Source organism: Calidris pugnax, unplaced genomic scaffold (genome assembly GCF_001431845.1).
Source record: "Calidris pugnax isolate Ruff unplaced genomic scaffold, ASM143184v1 scaffold70, whole genome shotgun sequence".
NCBI lineage: Eukaryota > Metazoa > Chordata > Aves > Charadriiformes > Scolopacidae > Calidris > Calidris pugnax.
Genome location: NW_015090862.1, coordinates 5,756,647 through 5,775,964, shown reverse-complemented (window position 1 = coordinate 5,775,964; position 19,318 = coordinate 5,756,647). Strand labels below are relative to the sequence as shown.

The following is a 19,318-nucleotide window of genomic DNA, read 5'->3' as shown; positions in this document are numbered from 1 at the left end:
GAATCTTGTTGAACCAGTTTTATCTGTTATGTGCTTGATATGTCTTTACATACATAATCTCATTTTAACTTTCTGAAGAGGATGATCCACAATTCTGTGAACTAAAGATCATGTTATATTAACAATGTTTGTTAATGTTTCGTATTCAGCTTAAATCATTACTTTGTGACCTTTACCCAGTTCTGTTACTATGGGTTAAATTTATATGAGCTTAGTTAAAATGGTTGCCAAAACATTACCAACATCCCGTAATATTAAATGTAGCAATGTAAAGGATTTCTGAATGGGTACCAACAGGAGTCATTAATTGATGTAGTGTCATGAAGCTTTAAGGACCTTTTATTAACTCACACTGTTTATGTACAGCACCATTACAAATAAGTCATGTGTGGAATGAAGGATATGATCCAAAGCACAATCTGTACATGTAAGTTCTCCCTGGCTTTTTTCCTCATTTGTACTAACAAGCCCTGAGTGTTCAGTTCTTCTTTCATCCTCATTGCTCTAACCCACTCTAATTTAATGCTTTTGCAAACTGCTTTCAACTCCTTTTTTGAATGTGTGAGCCAGTCACTGAATTTTAAATGAAAGCTGTGCCTTCTTGCTCATGTAGACAGAACCAAAAAGAATAGGATTACCGCTGGCTGTTAGCAAATACCATCTGTTGTACAGTTTAAACTGTCTATGCTTTGCCACTTTCAGTTTTAAACTATGAAATGCAATAACTGGCATTCAGAATTTATCAAGGTACATAGTAATTTCTCTAATTTCAGTGCAGTGGTTTTCATACCTTCTACTGTAATGTTTTCTTAGGGGAATTTTATGTAGAATATAGCGGGCCATCTGTAACGATAGAGTGGTAAATTTAATGTATGGTCTCTACGTGAGTAATACTGCTTTCTAGTTGTTTCGGGCTGGTTGAGTACACTGCCTGTGTGGTAGGGTTCCATAGCCAAGGATGCAACAACCTATTTGTTTCAGCAGTGTCTGTGTATGGTTTGATAGCTGCTGGCTTGAACCTGATGTATTTGTTCAATATATGGATGGGAGTCTCTCTCCACCAGGTTCTCCCCTAATGGTGTCACTGCAAGGTCTGTCAGAACAACACTTCAGTGCTTGTTTCCTTTGTGTATCCTTTCTAATGATACCTAGGCTCTTTTCTACCATGTTTACCTGTCTTTCCAAGAGAAGACCTGAAGGGGAGGTAGCAGGTGATGTGTGGTACCAGATAAGACTAACAGGGGAGAATAGGAGAAGGGAAGAGGTGCAGAGTTTTTTTGATACCCTAATTTTCTGTGGCGATATGCTACAGGATATGGCATGTAATGCCAAAAGCTATTACAATCCAGAAGCTTCATTTATGCCAGTGAAGAGCTCTGCATGTGATTCTCATTACACTGAGGATAAATGAGTATAGACTTTTTTTCTATTTAAACCCAGCTGTGTAATTCAGCTCTTTTGGAGAAGCGATGCTATGTGTGCTTTTTCTACTCCTCTAAGAAGATCTAAATTGTATTTGTGTGGTTTGACTTAAATTTCCCTATCAAATTGAAGATACTCGTGTATTGTTTTTTCTAATGTCATCCTGAATTATATCATGAAGATGATCTTTCATGCCTTACGTGGATAGTACAATTGAATAAGGTAAACTGGCAGTAGAGATATTCCTGTGTTTCTTTTCAATCTTGTCTGAAACAAGTTGAAAAGACGTTGAAGCAATGGTGTACAGTGAAATGTACACTGAGAAGAAAATTTCTCCTTCTCTGCCCAGAAGATATGTAAGAAAAATGCCTACTCTCCAACTATACTACAGTAAAGCTCCCTGTGTATAGTAAGAGAGTTTTCCTACCGTCTTGAAAAAGTGTGTGTATATATTTATTGTTGGTATTTTTTAAGACATACTACCCTTTCCAGGTGAAATAAAGGAATTTTGTACTTAACATGTTAGAGAATTTGTTTGGGAATGGTTAATTCATGTGAAGGTGTAACCCTTGTAATGGTGCCAAGGTCATCAGAGACCTGTGGAGATCTGCTTAAGTGCTGGTCGCTCAGGCAGCTGGAACTTTAGGCAGGTTTTACTTATATACCCAATTTATTTCCAGGATTTTAAATTGGGTTAATAAAGATAATACTTGCAACTTGTCCTTTATACTTCTCTACCTTTTATATGTATTTGTCTAGCATCTTACTAACTTACTGAAATAAATAGTGAAAAAGGAGACAGAATACCAGTTTAGTTTAATTTTAGTGGCTAGAACAGTATCCTAAGATAAATACAGCAAAAAGCAGGCTGGAGCAGGTCTCTAGATATGACTGCATCACTGTAGGTTGAACAATTTTGAGCCTGTCAGGTTAAATACATAGATATGTATATACAGATATATGTATTTATATGTATGTATGTAGATCTGGGGGGTTTTGTTTGGTTGTTTGCTTTTGTGTGTGTGTGTGTACTTCTAAGTAAATAATGCTTCCTGTGTAGGGAAAGCAGAGATTCCGCTACCTCATAGTAGATGAGGCAGTGGGATCTTCAGGTACAGCGTGGGTCTGCTGCAGCCCTCTCTTACTGTGCAGCCCTGTGTAGGCGGTTGGATGAAAAAGAACAGACAAATCAACATTCCTTTCCCTGAACTCCCCAGCGTGCCTCAGCTGCTTTCACTCAGCTCCAGAAACGGGAAATGAGACAAAAAGCAGCCACTGGTGGAGTGTTTGTTAATTAGCAAAGCTTTGCTGTATGCAAAAAGCAAAACGTAAGGGAATATATAATTTTGTTACATGAGAACTTAAAGCAACAACAGAGACTTATTTCAGAACTTTTAACTAGTTGTGTACTTAGAAGAACAAGTTTTTTCAGTATTTTCAAAAGACCAGAACTTGTCAGCCTGCTTATGCTGCCAGTTTTTGTATAATAAGTTCATTGACCCTGTTGAGTCTGAGTGTTTTCTGAGTTACCGCTTTATCAAACTAATTTGCATGATTCTAAAGCTGTTGCTTGCTAGAAAACAGTCTAGTGAGGGCGCACTCTGTAAACAGCCTTTTATATAACTTTTCTTCTTCCTTTTGGGGGCGGGGAGGGGGAAAATCAGGAGGTACAATCAAAAGTAGCATAACTGAAAAGTGATTTTCATGCTTTCATAAAGTATTTCACAAAATATTTTCTTACCACGCTGCTCTGTAGGATTTCTTTTGTTCTCGCACAGATAAATACAGTTTCACATGCAAAAACGTTATCCTTCAGTAATTTATGTGTAATTACTTATTGTCACCGGATAATGTAGAGGTCAAAAAGGTATAAATGGATTCAAAAAGGATTAGAGAAATTAATGAATCACACATTCATGGAGGAAAAACAGTGAGAGCTGGGACTGTGTAACAGGGAAAGATTTGGCCCCATAGTTATTCTTCCTCTATTTGTCCATAAGCATCAGCTATGGCCACTAGAGAGAATACTTGTTGACTCATGTCTGTTCTGGTGTTCTTACTGTTGTTTAAGGTCTTAATGTAGAAGCAGTGGGCCTGTACATGAGAACCAGGTCTTTGTACAGAGTATTGCTTTGTATCAGACTCTGAATCCCCCAGGGCAAGAACCACAAATTACATCTCGTGTTCTTTTATGTTCTTTGGAGAGGATTCTGACTGACGAGTCAATGAAGAGCAAAGATTAAATCCTTCCAGCTCTCTACTCCAGAGTTATATGTTTACAAGTTCATACCTGGTCTGTGTTACAGTGTAACAGTATGGATAGCATAACAATATAGACACATACTTCCACTCACAGTTTCCACAATAAATTGTAGGATGTTTTAGAGAGGGTTAAGTGGTGAGACTGAGGTGATGATTATGTATTTAACTATATATCTCTCTTTATATTTACGCGTGTGTGTGTGTATGTGTACGTATATTACAGTTGATATTGTTCCCAAAGTTGATTTACTCTGCAGTCCCACAAATAGGTGCATGGATGTGGAGTGTTGTATGGGTATGGTAGTGCTTGGAATAAGCAGTAGAGTGAGACTGCCTAGATTTTGTGTTGCTCTTGATGAAGTTGCGCTTCGTCAGTATATTCTTCCTTGGAGGCCTGTCTGTTAAGTTTTTTAGATTAATTGGAATTACATAACAATGGGATTTGGTAATGAAAATATTTTATGGCAATAAAAAGAAAGATGTTAAGATGAAAATATGTGATGGCGAGCATGAGACTGTTCAGGTGTTGTATATTACTTAAGCATACTCTAGGTATGCCTGAGAAAAAAAAATGCTCCTTATGTGTTCTCACACAGTAATATGAGTAAAAAAAAATTAGATGTTTGTAATGCATAGAGACTTAAATTTGAAGTCTTTGTTGTCATTTTCATGTTATATCCCAGCTATATTTGCTGTCATGCCATATGAAACTTCTGTTGGAAAACAGCATTGATTCTTATTATTTTTTAAACATGATATAATTTGTTTTCACTAGAGTGCTGCTGTCCTTGCCAGTGAAAGAAACGCTGCACAAGAGGCACGAAATGGTATAGAAAATCAAGTCAAAGAGCTGACTGAGGAAAATGAACAGTTGAAAAGAAAAATTGGTGAGCTAGAGAGTAAAATTGAAGATTTGCGCAAACAAATTGATAATATGAAAGGAGAAGAAAATTCAGCTAAGGAAAAAGTAAAGAAATATGAGGTAAGTTAAGAAAACAAACCCCTTAAGTAGTCTCCTTCCTGTTTGCAAAGGACAGGTTGTAGCTCAAAAACTGATAAAGAGGAGGATGGACAATGTCATTGTGAAGGCTAAGCAAAACCAGCAGGTTTTCAAGAAGCAGGATGCGGTTTGCTGCCATGTATAGGAAAGATTTCTCCAGTGAAAACCAGTGTAAAAGCAAGTCACAGCTTGAACTGGGGAGATCAGTGATAGGCCAGAGTGAACATACTTAATAGCTTAATTTACTTGTCAGATTAAAGGCCTTGCCACTTTTTCTAAATGCATCAAATTTTATCATTGCAGGAAGAGAAGCAGCAACTAGAAGAAGCTTTGAAACATGCTGAAAAGGAGGCAAAAGAATTGGTAGTGTTAAAAAGGTCTTTGGAAAGCCAGATAGAAGATATGCAGGTAAGAACAAGAGCCATTTGGAATATGTAAATTTCAAATTTCCTGTTTGTTTATCTGAGTCACCATTGTTTTCTGCAGAGTAGCAGAGAGTAGCACTCTTTTTGAAGTACCCTTTGTTTTAAAGTACTCACTGAAATGTTCAAATATTTCCTGAAAGCGTAGCATCATTTAATTAAAATTGTTTTCTTGCAGTAGTGGGGTTCTTTGTTTTGTTTTTTTTTTTCATTGTTTTTTTTAACTTTCATGGATGTGGCAAAATTTCTGGGAGATGGCATCGCAAAATAAACTGCCTGAGATTTTATATATCTGTTTTATTATTTTGAATGATCATTCAACACTGGTTGTGTGTAAGTATTTACACACAAAAAAATACAAAGCTGCACTTGGATATAAATAAAAATATTGGTAGTAGACAAATATTAGGAAATTGGCTTCTCTTTTTATTTTTTTACTAACCTGTCTTATTTGCAAATGTTGCGTGGAAGTAGTATATTTCACCACAAAACCAGAGAAGTTTAACACATGTCACCAGGACTCGCAGCTTCTTAAACTCTGCACGAGGTCCTCTTTCCCCTTGCTTGTTACTACTCAGTGTCCAGGAAAGGATATGCTTTCTCCCCGATGAGTCCAGAAACTAACCATATGGAGAGTGCTTCTACTTCAGAGCAGTCGCAAGGGATGTTGGCAATATTGTGTGTGAGTAAAAATGGAATGATTTAGAAGCGATGAAAATTCAGATCCCTTTAGTAAGGAGATGAGTGTGTATAAATCTTAAAACTTTTCATATTGTCATCATATTCTGCGTCTGAAACTGTTGCATACCTAATCTTTTCTCTTTGTAATTCACCTTTTACATCTACTGAGGAATCATTTATTTCTACAGTATCGGATAGTTTAGAATTCTCTTAGTTTTGCCTCTAGAAGCAAAGTTTTTAAGTGATTCTGTCAAACAAGTCAGACTCAAAAGTGATGTACATGCACATCGCTAGCGGCCCTTTTTTAATGGAACAGATGTTTTCCTGTGGTGTTTTCAACACCAATTTTACTCTGAAAACCTGAAACTGAAACTTGGTTACAAGTGGGTTATAAACCAAGGGAAGATTCTATTAACCATTCTCTCATGGTTCTGTTAATTATGGTAAAAAGGAAAAATCAACAGCAACAAGAAAATGCTGCAATGTCTTTAAAATGGAATGTGCTTCAAGAGGGTTTTAACAGTATGGGTAAGGAAGTTTGGTTTCCACAAAATAATGTTTTTAAGGTGATGTTTCTTGTAACAAGAATTGATGTTTCTTGTACATCAATAAGTGTTTCATCTGAGGCTTTTGGTTGGTTGTTATTTTTCCCCTTTTAAATCTGTTTTTCTGTTCTGCCTCACTGATTCTCCAAAATTTATTTGTAGGTATTGCTGATAATCTGCACAATCACAGTAGGTGGCCCATTGCTCATCACTGGCTTCCATTTTGCACTGTTCTCTAAGAACTCCCTTCTGACACAACCTTCCTGCACAACATGAATCAATGCACCACGTGCATCTTGATTAGCTTTGGGTCAAAATGCTTGAAAAGTGTGTTCTTTCATTTCTGTTTATGTATCCTTCAGGGCATCACGCCAAGAAATGCTGCTTTCAGGCTTGGTCTTCAAATTAAAGAAATCTAGGAAAGGTGACATATAGAAGAGTCCATCTTGTCATTTTATTTGAACTTACTTCTAATTTCTGGCACACCAAATTTAATCCTCTTTCTGATTTTACACTCTTCTTGTCCACCGGATACAAGCAGTAATGGACTTCAGGATGTAATCAGCAGTCCCTTTTGTTTAGAACAGTGTAGCCTTTCTCTCCTTAGATTTTGCTTGTTTAAATAAACAATGTTGTGCAGTAGGCTAATTTGGCCTTGTGTTACCTTTCACAATTTAGATGACAAACTTTGGCATGGTGATAATGCTTATCACAGTGGAAACTTAATTCCTGACTGACTCATCCTGCTTTTTACATAATACAAATTACTTTTAATGGTGGACCAGCATAAGGAAGACAATGACAATAGGAATAGAATTGTAGGAGTTACTGTAAACATAGCCAAATCTATTCCTTCTCCATCCCAAACTTCTTCTCAGAAAAGTTAAACCTGGAATACAGTTGATTATTCTAGACAATTTGTTTTAATGCTTTTGTCTAAAATCAACCTCAGTATATACTGAAATTTTCTTTATGGATGGTCAGGCAAGTAATATTTTTTGTAGTGTCTCATGCTGTGTTATCACCTCTGGTTTAGGGTAGCCTCCTCTAGTTTACTGTTTCAAGAAACGAAACACATCTCAACATTTTTGCAATATTGAGAAGACTTTTGGAAGTTCCATGAGAACTCTCTTGAAAAAGGAAATAATATAATTAAATTATTATTCACCTTAACCATAGCATATAGGGTACTGCAATATATTTAAAAATATAAATTATACCAACATTATGAATGGCAGTGCCAAATATTCTGTGCTTTTTAAATTAAACAATCAGAATACAGGATCCTTTCCATGGTTGGAAGAACATGAAACTTACCTTTTTGTTGTGGTAAATAGTGGTAGGCACCTACAACTAGTGTTGCAGAGCACTGTAAGGTGAAATACATTCTTAATTTTCAGTGATCAGTTGAGAGAAATTATTAATTTTGTAAAGAAATGGCTCAAATAAGGTTTGGAAAAATAAGGAAGCATCACAATAATCTTACAGGTTTCTATGAAAACAAGTTACTACTCTTGTTTTCCCCCATTTTGTTTTCTTTCCTTTTTTGAGTATGTGAAAATGTGTGTTCTATTGTTATTTTATGGCTCTCTCTTTTGGACCGCTGTCTGTCCACCAACCTGAAATTGAGAAATATTGCAGTAGAGTTGCGCTCACTTGTGCTGAAATAACACTTAAAAATTCTTCACAAAGTAATTAATTGTCACTGCAGATTGACTTTAAATTGGCGACTGACAAACTGTTTACTTGACTTGTGGTTACAGTGTAACTGACAGGTCAGCCAGTTCCAGTGAAAACCACTCAAGGATTTTTGTATGTGAAGGAGACTCAAATTAGAGGTTATACTTGAACTGACTATTGAAGCTGCCCTATAGGAAATCCCAAATTTAAATATTGAAATTTGGTATATTGTATGGAAAGGCTAGATGCTGAGGAAACTGCAGCATTTGGATAGTCAGTAGCAACATTCTAGCAACATAGTTGCATCATGTTTTCTAACACGAGTTAAGAAAAGTGATATAAATGGAAGTTCATTCGTTTCTAGCATGGCGTATTAGTCTATCTCAAATATTAATGTTATGCTAGGCATGGTGATTTTTATCAGTGTTCTTCTCTTTTATCAGGTAATCTAGAAAAGGGAAATACCGTATCCTAATTTGGGTTTCCCAAGGAACATGGTTGTTGATGAGAAGCTACGTGTAACGTGTTATTTCCTCTGAATAATATAACAAGAATGAAGTAGTATTTGTTGTAATGCCGAGTTTTTATTAAAACAAAGATCATTTCTATTGCGATGCTCAGTTTTCAGGAGGAATATTTTTACCCTAAACCCAAGTTATCAAGTTTTCTGCTGCCCATGTTTTAGCAAAACAAGGACTTTATCATGCTTTAGTGAAATGGTTCTATGGCATAGTTATTAGCTAAATAATACAGATCATAACATGAACACCTAATCAAAAGATTTTTGAGAAGTAAATTATGCAGAATGGTGGTAAGAAAACCACCCTTTCCAGCCAAATAGAATTCATCAAGTCCAGGGAACAATCAGTGCATGTGAACCATCTGATCATGCATTAAAAACTTGTTGATTTGGTAAGAAGCAACACTGCTGTAAATTTTTTTCAGTCTTGTAATTTATGTATACCCAGAGAAGCCTTTGCTTTCTGCATTCACTAATAAATGTGGATCTACCAGAAGGGGAGGCTGGAAAGTGATAGTACCTTTCCCGGGTGCAGGAAGTGCTTAGTCCTGTGATTCATATGGCACGTCAGATGTCTCAACAGATACTGATATATTGCATAAGGGACTTGGGCATGAGAAATTTTAAGGGGGAGAATGAGAGCATGAAGCATCTGAGCTTCAGTTCCCATAATACTCTGAAGCAGCACGCCACTATCAGTTTATTGTTGAACTAACTAAAACTCAGCAAAACTGAATTTTGCAACAGGTCGGTTGTCTAGGAATTGCATTTTCTATTAAAAATGATTATGATTACAATTTCAAAACACTTTCTAATTTTTAGTAGTGTATTTAGTATTTGTTCTATCATCCTACATAGTAGCAAACAGTAAAAATATATCAATGGAAGTGGGGAGATGCAATACATGAAAAGTACAGATTTTTCTTTCCAGGGTGCCAGAATAAAACTCAAAGAGAAAAAGCTAAATTTCAGTATCGGACATTTCAGTCTGCTACATATCTGAAAATCAGTATGACCTGATGAAAATTGAGGTGATCCACTGCTTGCATCAAGCTCCCTATTACTGTTGTCTTTAAATATTGTAACTCTTCATATCTATTGTTACTTCGGCAATTGCCCTAGTTAGTAGATTAAATTTCTTCTCACATTAGAGGTTGATTATTTTTGTTTGGTTGTCTTTTTGTTGTTGTTGATAACTCTGCAGTAAAGAAAGTGACCAGATTTGCTCTGATGTTTACCTCCCTTTCCAGCACATTGGAAATGCAGAACAGCACCCTGCTGGCACCATTATTTTGCCACCGTGTATTTCACTGATCTGTGTCTGTGCAGTTTGTTTCTCAAGGATGTGTAAACAAATAGTAAAGTTAAATGATCTGTGAAAGGCTAATGGCGGGGGGTGCACATGAGGTTTTTATAACCTGTTCAAATATGGCACATTAGCAGGGTCCCAAGACCTCAACAGCTTTTATAACTGAAGTACTGAAGTTGAACCTTTTCAAGGTTCTTAAAATCCTTTGGTGTCAGCTAAACCAATTCTGGTGTAGAATTAGGCTTTGCAAAACAATATCTATTAGCCCCCAGCATGTTTTAGGGTTACTTACACACTTCTTATGCATCCAGCATAACTCCTGTTTGTATCTGAGGTGTCTTTTGTTGACAGGTTATACAAGAACATAAAAGAGACAACAAATCTAAAAAAATCTCTAACTTCTAACATTTGGCAATGTTATTTCTTTTCTCTTAGAACAATTACTTTTTGAGATTCCAATCTATTTTGCCTACAGAAATATTACTGTGTTTTCACATTTAACATTTTTTGAAGTGTTATAAAGTAAGCATCACAGGTATTAGATATTCAACAAAATTTTATATTTCCCATATTAAAATGTAAAACAATGTTTTGGAATGCTTTTTAGAATTTATGGTGATTTTAATTATTTACATTTTTCTGTTGGAACAATGTAAACTGTCCATAATCTGGTTTTAATCAATTTAATGGTGCCTCTCAGACTTCATAAAAACAAACCCTTTTTCTAGTCTTGTAATGTCTATTTAGAGTAGGGCCATTAAAGTATTTTATTATGGAGCAGGAAGGAAGAGGTGAGAGGCCCAACGTGCAGTTGGAAGATAACTAGTGAAGAATGAACTAGTGACAGTCAGTTATTCCGCTGATGGACAGTATTTAGAAGTTGGAGGGTGTTAAGTTCTTGAACATCCTGAATGTGACAGCAGAAACATTTGGAGCTCCTGGTAGATGAGCATACAACATAGCTCCACATTCATTCAAAATTTAATCCAGATAATGAAGGTCTGGTTGAACATTAATGGCAAAAGTTCTTTCAGAAGGGGGATTTCTGTGCTAGGACCTGCAAAGTTCTGTTTGCACAGCATCTGTCACAATGAGAAATCATCTTGAATAGGGCTTCTGGGTGCTGTAGAAGCACAGCAATGGAGGGAAATGAGAAGTCCCCACTAGTTATTTCTCACTCATCGTAAGAACAGGTTTTTGGGTTTTTTAAACCTAAAATAAAGGTTAAGAAAACTCTTAAGGAGCATATAGAAAAATGTGAAACCTGAAATAGATATTGAACCTCATGCCGGAGGTAGGATTTGCCAACATGTGGGCACCTGCAGAGGAATGTATGATTTGCTGCTTTGCCTGTGACAGAGTCATGACAAGGGTCTACGTTTGGTCCTACGAATATTGCAACAGTGTTTTAGGAATTTAAAGGAAGGAAAAAGCACTGCATTGCTAAAATAACCTGTAAATGCTAGCAGACTGTAACTCCATAAACTTTTCTTATTTCAAGTTTTCTTAATGTTACATCAGCTGGTGGTATTACTGCTGAGTGGTGTATGACATTCCTTTAAGGCATTGGAAAAGAGGGTCTACATTTCATTATATATCTTTTTTTAATCTACTGCAGGAGAACATTCGTTGTATTTCACAGGAACGGCAACAGTTAACTCAGCAGCTAAAAGATGAAACTCGCCAGAAAGAACAGTTAAAGCAGATAAAAAATGAAATGGAGAATGAACGATGGCAACTGAACAAGACTGTTGAAAAGTTACAGGAGGAGGTATGAGTTCACTCCGAAGAGGCTCGAGAAATCCAAATGTATAACAGAGGCAAATGATCCAAATTGTAAATAATTATATATTTTTTTTAATGTGTAAAACGAAGTGAAACGCAAACTTAGCTATTAGTGTCTCTCTAAGCTAGAGACTATCGGTAAAAGCTTTCAGGGCTGGAACAGTGGTTGGAACACCGCTATCTGAAAATACCATTCCAAAACAGTTCTGTTTTGTTTAAACAAGATCCCAGATTTGAGATCAGTTCCGATGTATGTTGCAACAGAATTTCAGAGTTTTACAGCTGATTCTGAAAATGTTACTGCATTAGATTTGTTTTGCCATCTGTGTGTAAACCGTACAACTTAATCCTGATATACTGAAGCATGACTGTACAGTTCATTACGTCAGTCAGCTGGAAGAACTGCTGACAGAGAACACATACTATTAGAAAATAACCTTAGTGTTTTGTGTTTTCACACTTCTGCATAGAAATTTATTTGCTTGGGAACATGTTTGATAAATTTTCTATTTGAAAATACTGAGCTGAATATTGAAGCTGGAGAAAAAAACCCTTTTGGTGTATTAAGCATGATGGAACCTTTTGTAGCACTATTTTAGGAAAAAAAATGTATATGTACTTTTTTCCCAGATGTCTGAAATGCTAGAGGTCTCAAGAACATCAACTCTGGAGCTTCAGAACCAGCTTGATGAATACAAGGAGAAAAATCAGAGGGAACTTGCAGATGTGCAGAGGCAATTAAAAGAGAAAAATCTTGAGGTAGAGAAATCACGCCTGACAAGCATGAGAATGCAAGATGAGGTAATGACTTGTAAGTTCAGTGACAAATTCTAACCTTTGACCTAGAATTCAGCTCAGATAGTTTTCAAGACAATGAATGTTTGCTATCATCCTTTTGTGTACTTCATCATGAGGGACTGATCTCCATCAGCAGGCTTTCGAGTGTCATTCTTCATGATGATGATCAGCATGTTACTTCTGCCAGGGAAATGGGGTTTCCTGTTTATGACATACGTTCATTTGTCAAGCACTGCATTTATCTTAAAAGATATGACAAAGATTCCATTGATGATCTGCTGCTCTTTTAATGCCTGTTACTGAAGAAATTGGGAATGTGGAAATATTCTTGTATTAGGAAAAAAAAACCCAGCAGTTATTTAGAAAAAAAAGAAGAGAAAATTCTGGCTCTAAAGGATTTTACGTACGTTCTCCTTTCTTCCTATGAGCCAAGTTGCAGATTTAAATGACAAAGGTGTCTGTGCAGCCAAGAATCAACCACAGTCTTGAAGTGCCTGTCTCTTAGCATCTAAATCTTGCCATAAAGGCAATCCAGTCTTTTAAAGATATGCATATACTTGTTCTGCAATTGGAAAAGCTTTGAGAGTACACTGGTCACAGATGTTTTCTGTATGTAGAATATTTTAATAGTTTGATTTTTCCAGTTCAGAACTTCCTTTATGTTGTCCTCTCCCCTTAATAAACTTCCTTTAAATCCAATTTAAAAGAAGACCAATAGAAGAAAGTATAGTTCTTATATATTATTCTGTCTTCCTTCTATATTTATTCCATTCAGGGGTGGACAGCCTTTGTGAAGGGATGAGAACTCAATGAAATGTGAAACATAAAGCTGGGATATTGAGAACATGGCTCTAAAGTTGAATAAATGAGAATAGACAGCTTAAATAAAAGATATGTATACATGTGTGTATGTAAATATTTATACACACTGTATTTACAATTTTTAGGAAAAATATTTCTGGTGTTCTCTGTTACAACTATGAAATAAATACAAAGAAAAAAATTCAGAACAAAATAAACCATTATTTGACAAAAAGATAATCCGAACACTATATAATAAAGGACAAAATATTACTGGTTGTGGAATTCTACACCTCCATGAGGCACTATTTAAAATCCTAGGGCTTTAAAAATGTAGTATGATAACTAGCTGATAAAGTGGAAACAAAATCTAAAACATAGGGTAGTCAGGTTAAACAGCAGACCTTCTAGAGAGACTAAATATTTAGGACAATTGAAAGTCTTTATTATCGCTTCCTCTTTTGTGTTTAATAAGAAGTACAAACAGACAGGCCCTCCATTCAAAGTGACAAAGTCTGTTGTCTGTCAAAATCCTCTTGGGTAGGTGTCACAGTGCACAAAGCATTCTTTTTGAGACTTGTCAAAAGCCAAGGATTGTAATGATCATGGCAACATTAGTATCATCATCTTGGTCTAAATTAAAAATTATAAAACAGTCTTGCAGTGCAGTATGGGAGTTCTTCATTGCTGCGTCTCTTTTAAGTTCTCTGTGGATACCTAAAAGATACTAATCTTGAAAGCTGTCAATCCAAAGTCATTCTGAAACATTAAGTGCATATGAAATGCTATTAGTATACAGATGTCTAACAGCATTTAACTAGCTGTTCACCAAGTCATGCAGATATCCAACCTTTTTTTTGTCAGGACTTAGCAATAGGTAGCAACTTCTGTAAACAGTTGCTAATACATTATTTTAGCTTCATTGCTACAATAAGCACTTCAGTAAACAGACAAAGAATATGGAATGTATGCTGAAGAAAAAAAAAAAACATTTAGAAAGCTATAAAAAAATTTGGCTTAATTTAGCTGGGTAAAAAGAAATAAATGAAAAAAGGCCCACTACATGTAATTGTTACTATAAAACCTGTATTATGAAGCATCTCTTTAGAGCTGATATTTAACCCAAATTTATTTTCTTGGTGCCATCTTGTGGATAAAACAAAAATTACTGTGAAAAGTAGTATAACTCAATGTAATTCCTGACACACTTCCGGATCAATCATGTTTGTAGTTAGTCCACTTTACTGACATCACTTATTTATATAGAAAGTGCAGTATAAAGTGTATTACCATAATCTTATTATTTCAGATGCGTCTTATGGAAGAAAACTTGAGGGACCACCAGAGAGCTCAGGATGAGGCAATAACAAAAACTCAGCTACTGGAACAGACTGTGAGAAGCCTGGAGTATGAGCTGGAAGCAAAAAACCACTTAAAAGACGATCGGGCAAGACAAATCAAACTAATGGAGGTAAAAGACATTTTTTAGGGTTGGTATTTTATTAGGACTGATTAAAATAATTTTGCTATTTCACATGGATTCTGCCTGGGAAGAAACAAAATAATTTCATGTTGTTGATGAAAATTCATGTAGTACTACTGCAGGAATTATTCTGGTATGTGCTAAAGGTGATCTGTTAGCATATCTACTATAGGATGATGTGTTCTAAATTGCAGTTGTTCTTTCATCATTTTAATTTACTTTCTTTTTAATTAATTTTCTCTAGAGTTTATCAGGCAACATTGTATAATTTTTGTTTGTAGGCCCATCACTCAAAACTTCAAAAATATTTAGAAGTATAAGTTTTATTTAGCACCTAATATAAATTCATTTCAGGAGTGTAAATAACATGTTTATTCTAACTATGTTCTAGGGCTAGCTTCGTAACTGTTCAGTTTAACTAAGCTGTCATATGACTTTCATAAACAAACACTTTTATACTTTTGTACTCATAAGAAAAGATATTTGTTTTCCAAATGTATAATGTAACTTAGATGTTCTAAAAACAGTCTCTAGAAACATTACAGAATTTATCTTATTTTCTTGAAATGGTGGGAATGATTAAACAAGGAAATCAAACTTATGTTCTATTACTGTCAAATAAATTCATTTCAAAGGCTTATCTACCTGCCATCTCTTTCAAGATTCTGTACGTTTTCAGAGGCATTTCACTTTTCAAGCCTATTCTTTACACAGATTTGAGTCCTTGAAGATTAAGGAAGAATGTCTTGGTAGCAATCTGAAGCGGATGGGAAAGTATTATGTTGAAATCACTTTTGTTTGTTCCACTTAGGACAAGTTATCTCACCTGGAACTGGAGCTTGATGAAGAAAAGACTAATTCGGATTTGTTGTCTGAGAGGATCAGTAGATGCAGAGAACAGGTATTTTCCAACTCTTGTATAATGATGAGGAAAAAGTGTTATTAGGATCTCGAACAATATTGATTAACTTAATAGTGATTAGCAATAGGGTTTATATACCAAAAAAACAAGTTCCACAAACATGATTAAAAGTACTCCTTCGTGTCACCACAGGCTCATTTTTTCCTGTTTTCTTAACTGAAAAACTGACACAGATTGCATATAAAGACTGAAGACCAGTATCATCTTCTGATATTTCTGATGCAGTGAGCTTCATACATGCAGGGATGATGCTATCTTGGACTTAGTTTTAGGTGGTGAGACTATCAAAGAAAAGAAAGGTTGTAAAAAGTATCTTAGATTGAAAGCTCACAATTTTTAAACTGTACTGAAAAGTAGGCCAGCGTAATAGAGTCATGATTTCAAAGGAGGAGGAGCTTAGGAAATTGTGGCATTAATTAGTGAAGTCCGCTGAACTGCAGACGCTGGCCAGTTTCAACAGAGAGGAAGCTTTATTTTCATTACAAGTGTAGAAACCAATTTGGTACATCAAAGATAAGACAGTTGGAAAGCATTTTCCACATAAAAGTATAAGTCATTAAAGTGTTATATGAGTAGATAGTCTAGGAAGTGGGGAAGAAGGATTTATTAACAAGGTTGTGTGTCATGCAGCAGAAAGTGTAAAGATAAAGTGAGATTTGCCAAGCTGGGTGAAACCTATCATAATAATTCAAACAAGTAACAAAAAGGTTCTTGACTGTTACTGTTCTGTTAAAGCAAAAGAAAAAAGTTGTAGAAACTGTATGATGTATCAATTAAGATAAAAAGTAATCCAGGTACGCCTCCTCAAATAAATGAATATTTTGCCTCTCTCTTCAGTAAGGCAAGTGAACGTGCAGGTGAGGGGAAGTGGAGTGGGCTGATGGAAATGAGACCATTGACCTGGAAATCACCAAGTCTAAAAGAGTTAGGAGTTCATTGTTCTGAAGAAAGAGGCCTTAATAATATTATTCAAGATTTCTGAAAGAACTGACATATGAAATAATAGGTCCTGGAAAAAAGTTTTATTATAAATCAGGAAAGTAGAGAATAAGGTCTAATGAGTGAAAAAGTAACCAAAGCATCTATGGTCAAGTAGTCAGTATTATGCAAGTTTTTGATTAGTCCACAGAAAGGAATATGGTGATGTGGCTGTCTTGGAATATCATGGCCTGGACAATGCTCTTTGCCTTAGTTTTACATTCTGAAAGATGTGAAACATGCATAACTAAATACGGCGTGTCTACTACTGTATTTACATGAAGTACTATACCATTAGTAATTTCCTAAAAGTCCAGAAGACAGTTTGCATTGAGATAGAACCCACGATAGTCTGTTCTGGTTTTATTTTTCTCTTTCTCCAGAAAAAAAGAATTGCTGGCATTCTTTTGAATAGCTGTAATTCAGAGGGAGAACGAAAAGTAAAATGTTAGTTTCTATGTCTTTTCAATGAAATTGTCTATTCCACTGAGACAGCTAGAGAGCTCTGAAGTGAGTTAGAGCTCAGCTTTCTTTCATGATCCTTGAAAGCATCAAGGCACCGTTACAACTTTGTTGGGACTCAGGTTACTGAGGTTCTATTTGGCTGCAGAATAGTTTTTTTGTCATTATTCCACTGATATTGTACAGACTGTGAGTCAGTGGGTGAAACAGAATGTAAAGGTTCCATAATAATGTGAGGTCATGCTACTGTTAAATTAGAAAACCTTTAATACTAGAGTTTACGCCTGCGTTGTAAGCTTGGGATAAAAGAACCTTAGCCATAGCTGCACTAGTGGGTACTACAGTGAGTTAATTTGCTAACTGAATGGAAACCTGAAATACAGATGGGTGACCAAATTGTTACATAATGCGCAAAAGACGTGTTTATTTTGAGCTCTGGAGTTTCTCATTTCACACATGAGTTACAAAGGTTGCTTTGTTTTGATTTTATGCCAGAATGACTAAATAGTCAAATTACTGAAGAGTATTTCAGGGTCTGCTAAGCATTTATAATGACATGAGAAATTATAATGGGTCGGTTTTGGTAATGTCTGTATTTCTGCAAATGGGGATTTTTTTAATTATTATTATAAATGTGTTATTTTAATATACTGTTAATGAACTATAATGCTCAAATTTCTAGTAAAAACCAATTGATTCAACTGGTTCTATTTTACATAAAGCTAAATGTTTGAATAAACATTGGCAAGGCTGACAGTTCACATCTCATTTACCGTGAAATGTTACCATTTTTTAATTTAAACACGCTTTTGAATCTGGCAGTGTCTGGATGGGACACTGTTCTCATCTCCCCTACCTCATTCTCAAGAAGTACCACAACAAAGTGGAAAAAGTAAAAAAGTTTGGGCAAAAAGGTGGATCATGTCCTATTAGTTTTTAAATTATAAGTTACTAGCAACTCTGGAAAGAGCAAAATGGTCAACAAACACACACACGTAGAAAGCTAGAGCACACAGCTGCCCTTTGAGTCTAAAGTGAGCAGGGACGGGGCACATTTTAGTACATGATGATTTTTTTTACCCCCAAACAAGTGAAATAAAGCATCTCTTGCCATTTTCTTTTTGGAAACATAATTGAAAAATACTTATGATGCCCTCATCAATTCTTATATTCTCCAAAAATGCAAACATGAGTCTATTGACTTCAGAATTGTTTACAGTAAGTGTGAAAAATGGACTAGTCAGTTTCAATGACAATTTTAGGATAAATATAGAAGGATAAAATTGCATTGACTGCATCATTCACTTGCTTTTGATAAAGTGTTCCCAATGGATAGCTATATACTTCCTCTTTAGCTGGCACCAGGTGTGGGAAGCAAACAGATGAAAATGTGGACATGAAGGTTGCTTTTCAGTTATGAAGGATCAAAGGGGTTTGTTTGGCTTTAGCTTATTCATTTGTTAAATATTAGTTTTTTGGTCACATACTTGAGAATTGTGTATGTAGGTGTATGTATATAAGTATATATATATATAGTTATATAGGCACGCACATATGCATACATATATTCCTTTTCCCGACTTCAGTATTAGGAAGAAACATAGGCTGTGAACCTAGTGCACGATGGTAAACAATAGTGATGGCATCTAACATATTAGAAATCAAATTGTTTTCACTAATAATGAGCTCAACAGCTGCTTCTAATCCTAAAGCTGGCACAAAAGACTGTTATGTCTAATAAAGCTTTGTAAAATCTGATACTATTGCTTTTCTCAATTCTTTTTTGTTAGCATTCTTCAAATCCAGCTGTGATAACTGTTGCCTTAAGCTGCAGAAATCGTTTATTCTTTTAACATAATTAGAATATATTAAATATATGAAAGGTAGAATGTGAAGCACAAAGCTCCGCATGGTACATACCCAGAGCTTGTTTTAACTGCTGTGAAATAAATGAAAAGTATGAGCACGTTTTGGCATACAACTGTTTTTTTTTTCTTTGTGCATGTTAATTATGTGTTTACTAATGAAAAGTGCAAGGAGATAAGTGAAAACAGTTTCCATCTCCCCCAGGAAGAATTGTGTCTTTCTGCCCTTCTCTTTTTACAAGCTCTTGTATATATTTGCATGTAGCTTTCTGATCCTTATCAGATATAGTACTTCTCTCTCCCACTATTTTTCTGTGAAGCTGCTTTTACCACAAGGTATCCAACAACAGTAGCAGTCATTTTGGAAATATAATAATTCTCCT

The 19,318-nt window shown here is 35.5% G+C and overlaps 1 protein-coding gene across 5 annotated transcripts in view; it reads left to right on the top strand.

Moving 5' to 3' along the window:
* Nucleotides 1–19,318, top strand: part of CGNL1 (cingulin-like 1) — a 62,787-nt gene that overhangs the window by 34,169 nt on the left and 9,300 nt on the right. For all 5 annotated transcript variants that reach the window (XM_014944362.1, XM_014944361.1, XM_014944357.1 and 2 more), the window contains exons 9-14: nucleotides 4,460–4,666; nucleotides 4,988–5,092; nucleotides 11,460–11,612; nucleotides 12,257–12,427; nucleotides 14,535–14,696; nucleotides 15,520–15,609. In XM_014944362.1, coding sequence (XP_014799848.1) covers nucleotides 4,460–4,666; nucleotides 4,988–5,092; nucleotides 11,460–11,612; nucleotides 12,257–12,427; nucleotides 14,535–14,696; nucleotides 15,520–15,609 — 888 coding nt within the window. The remainder of the gene's footprint in view (nucleotides 1–4,459; nucleotides 4,667–4,987; nucleotides 5,093–11,459; nucleotides 11,613–12,256; nucleotides 12,428–14,534; nucleotides 14,697–15,519; nucleotides 15,610–19,318) is intronic.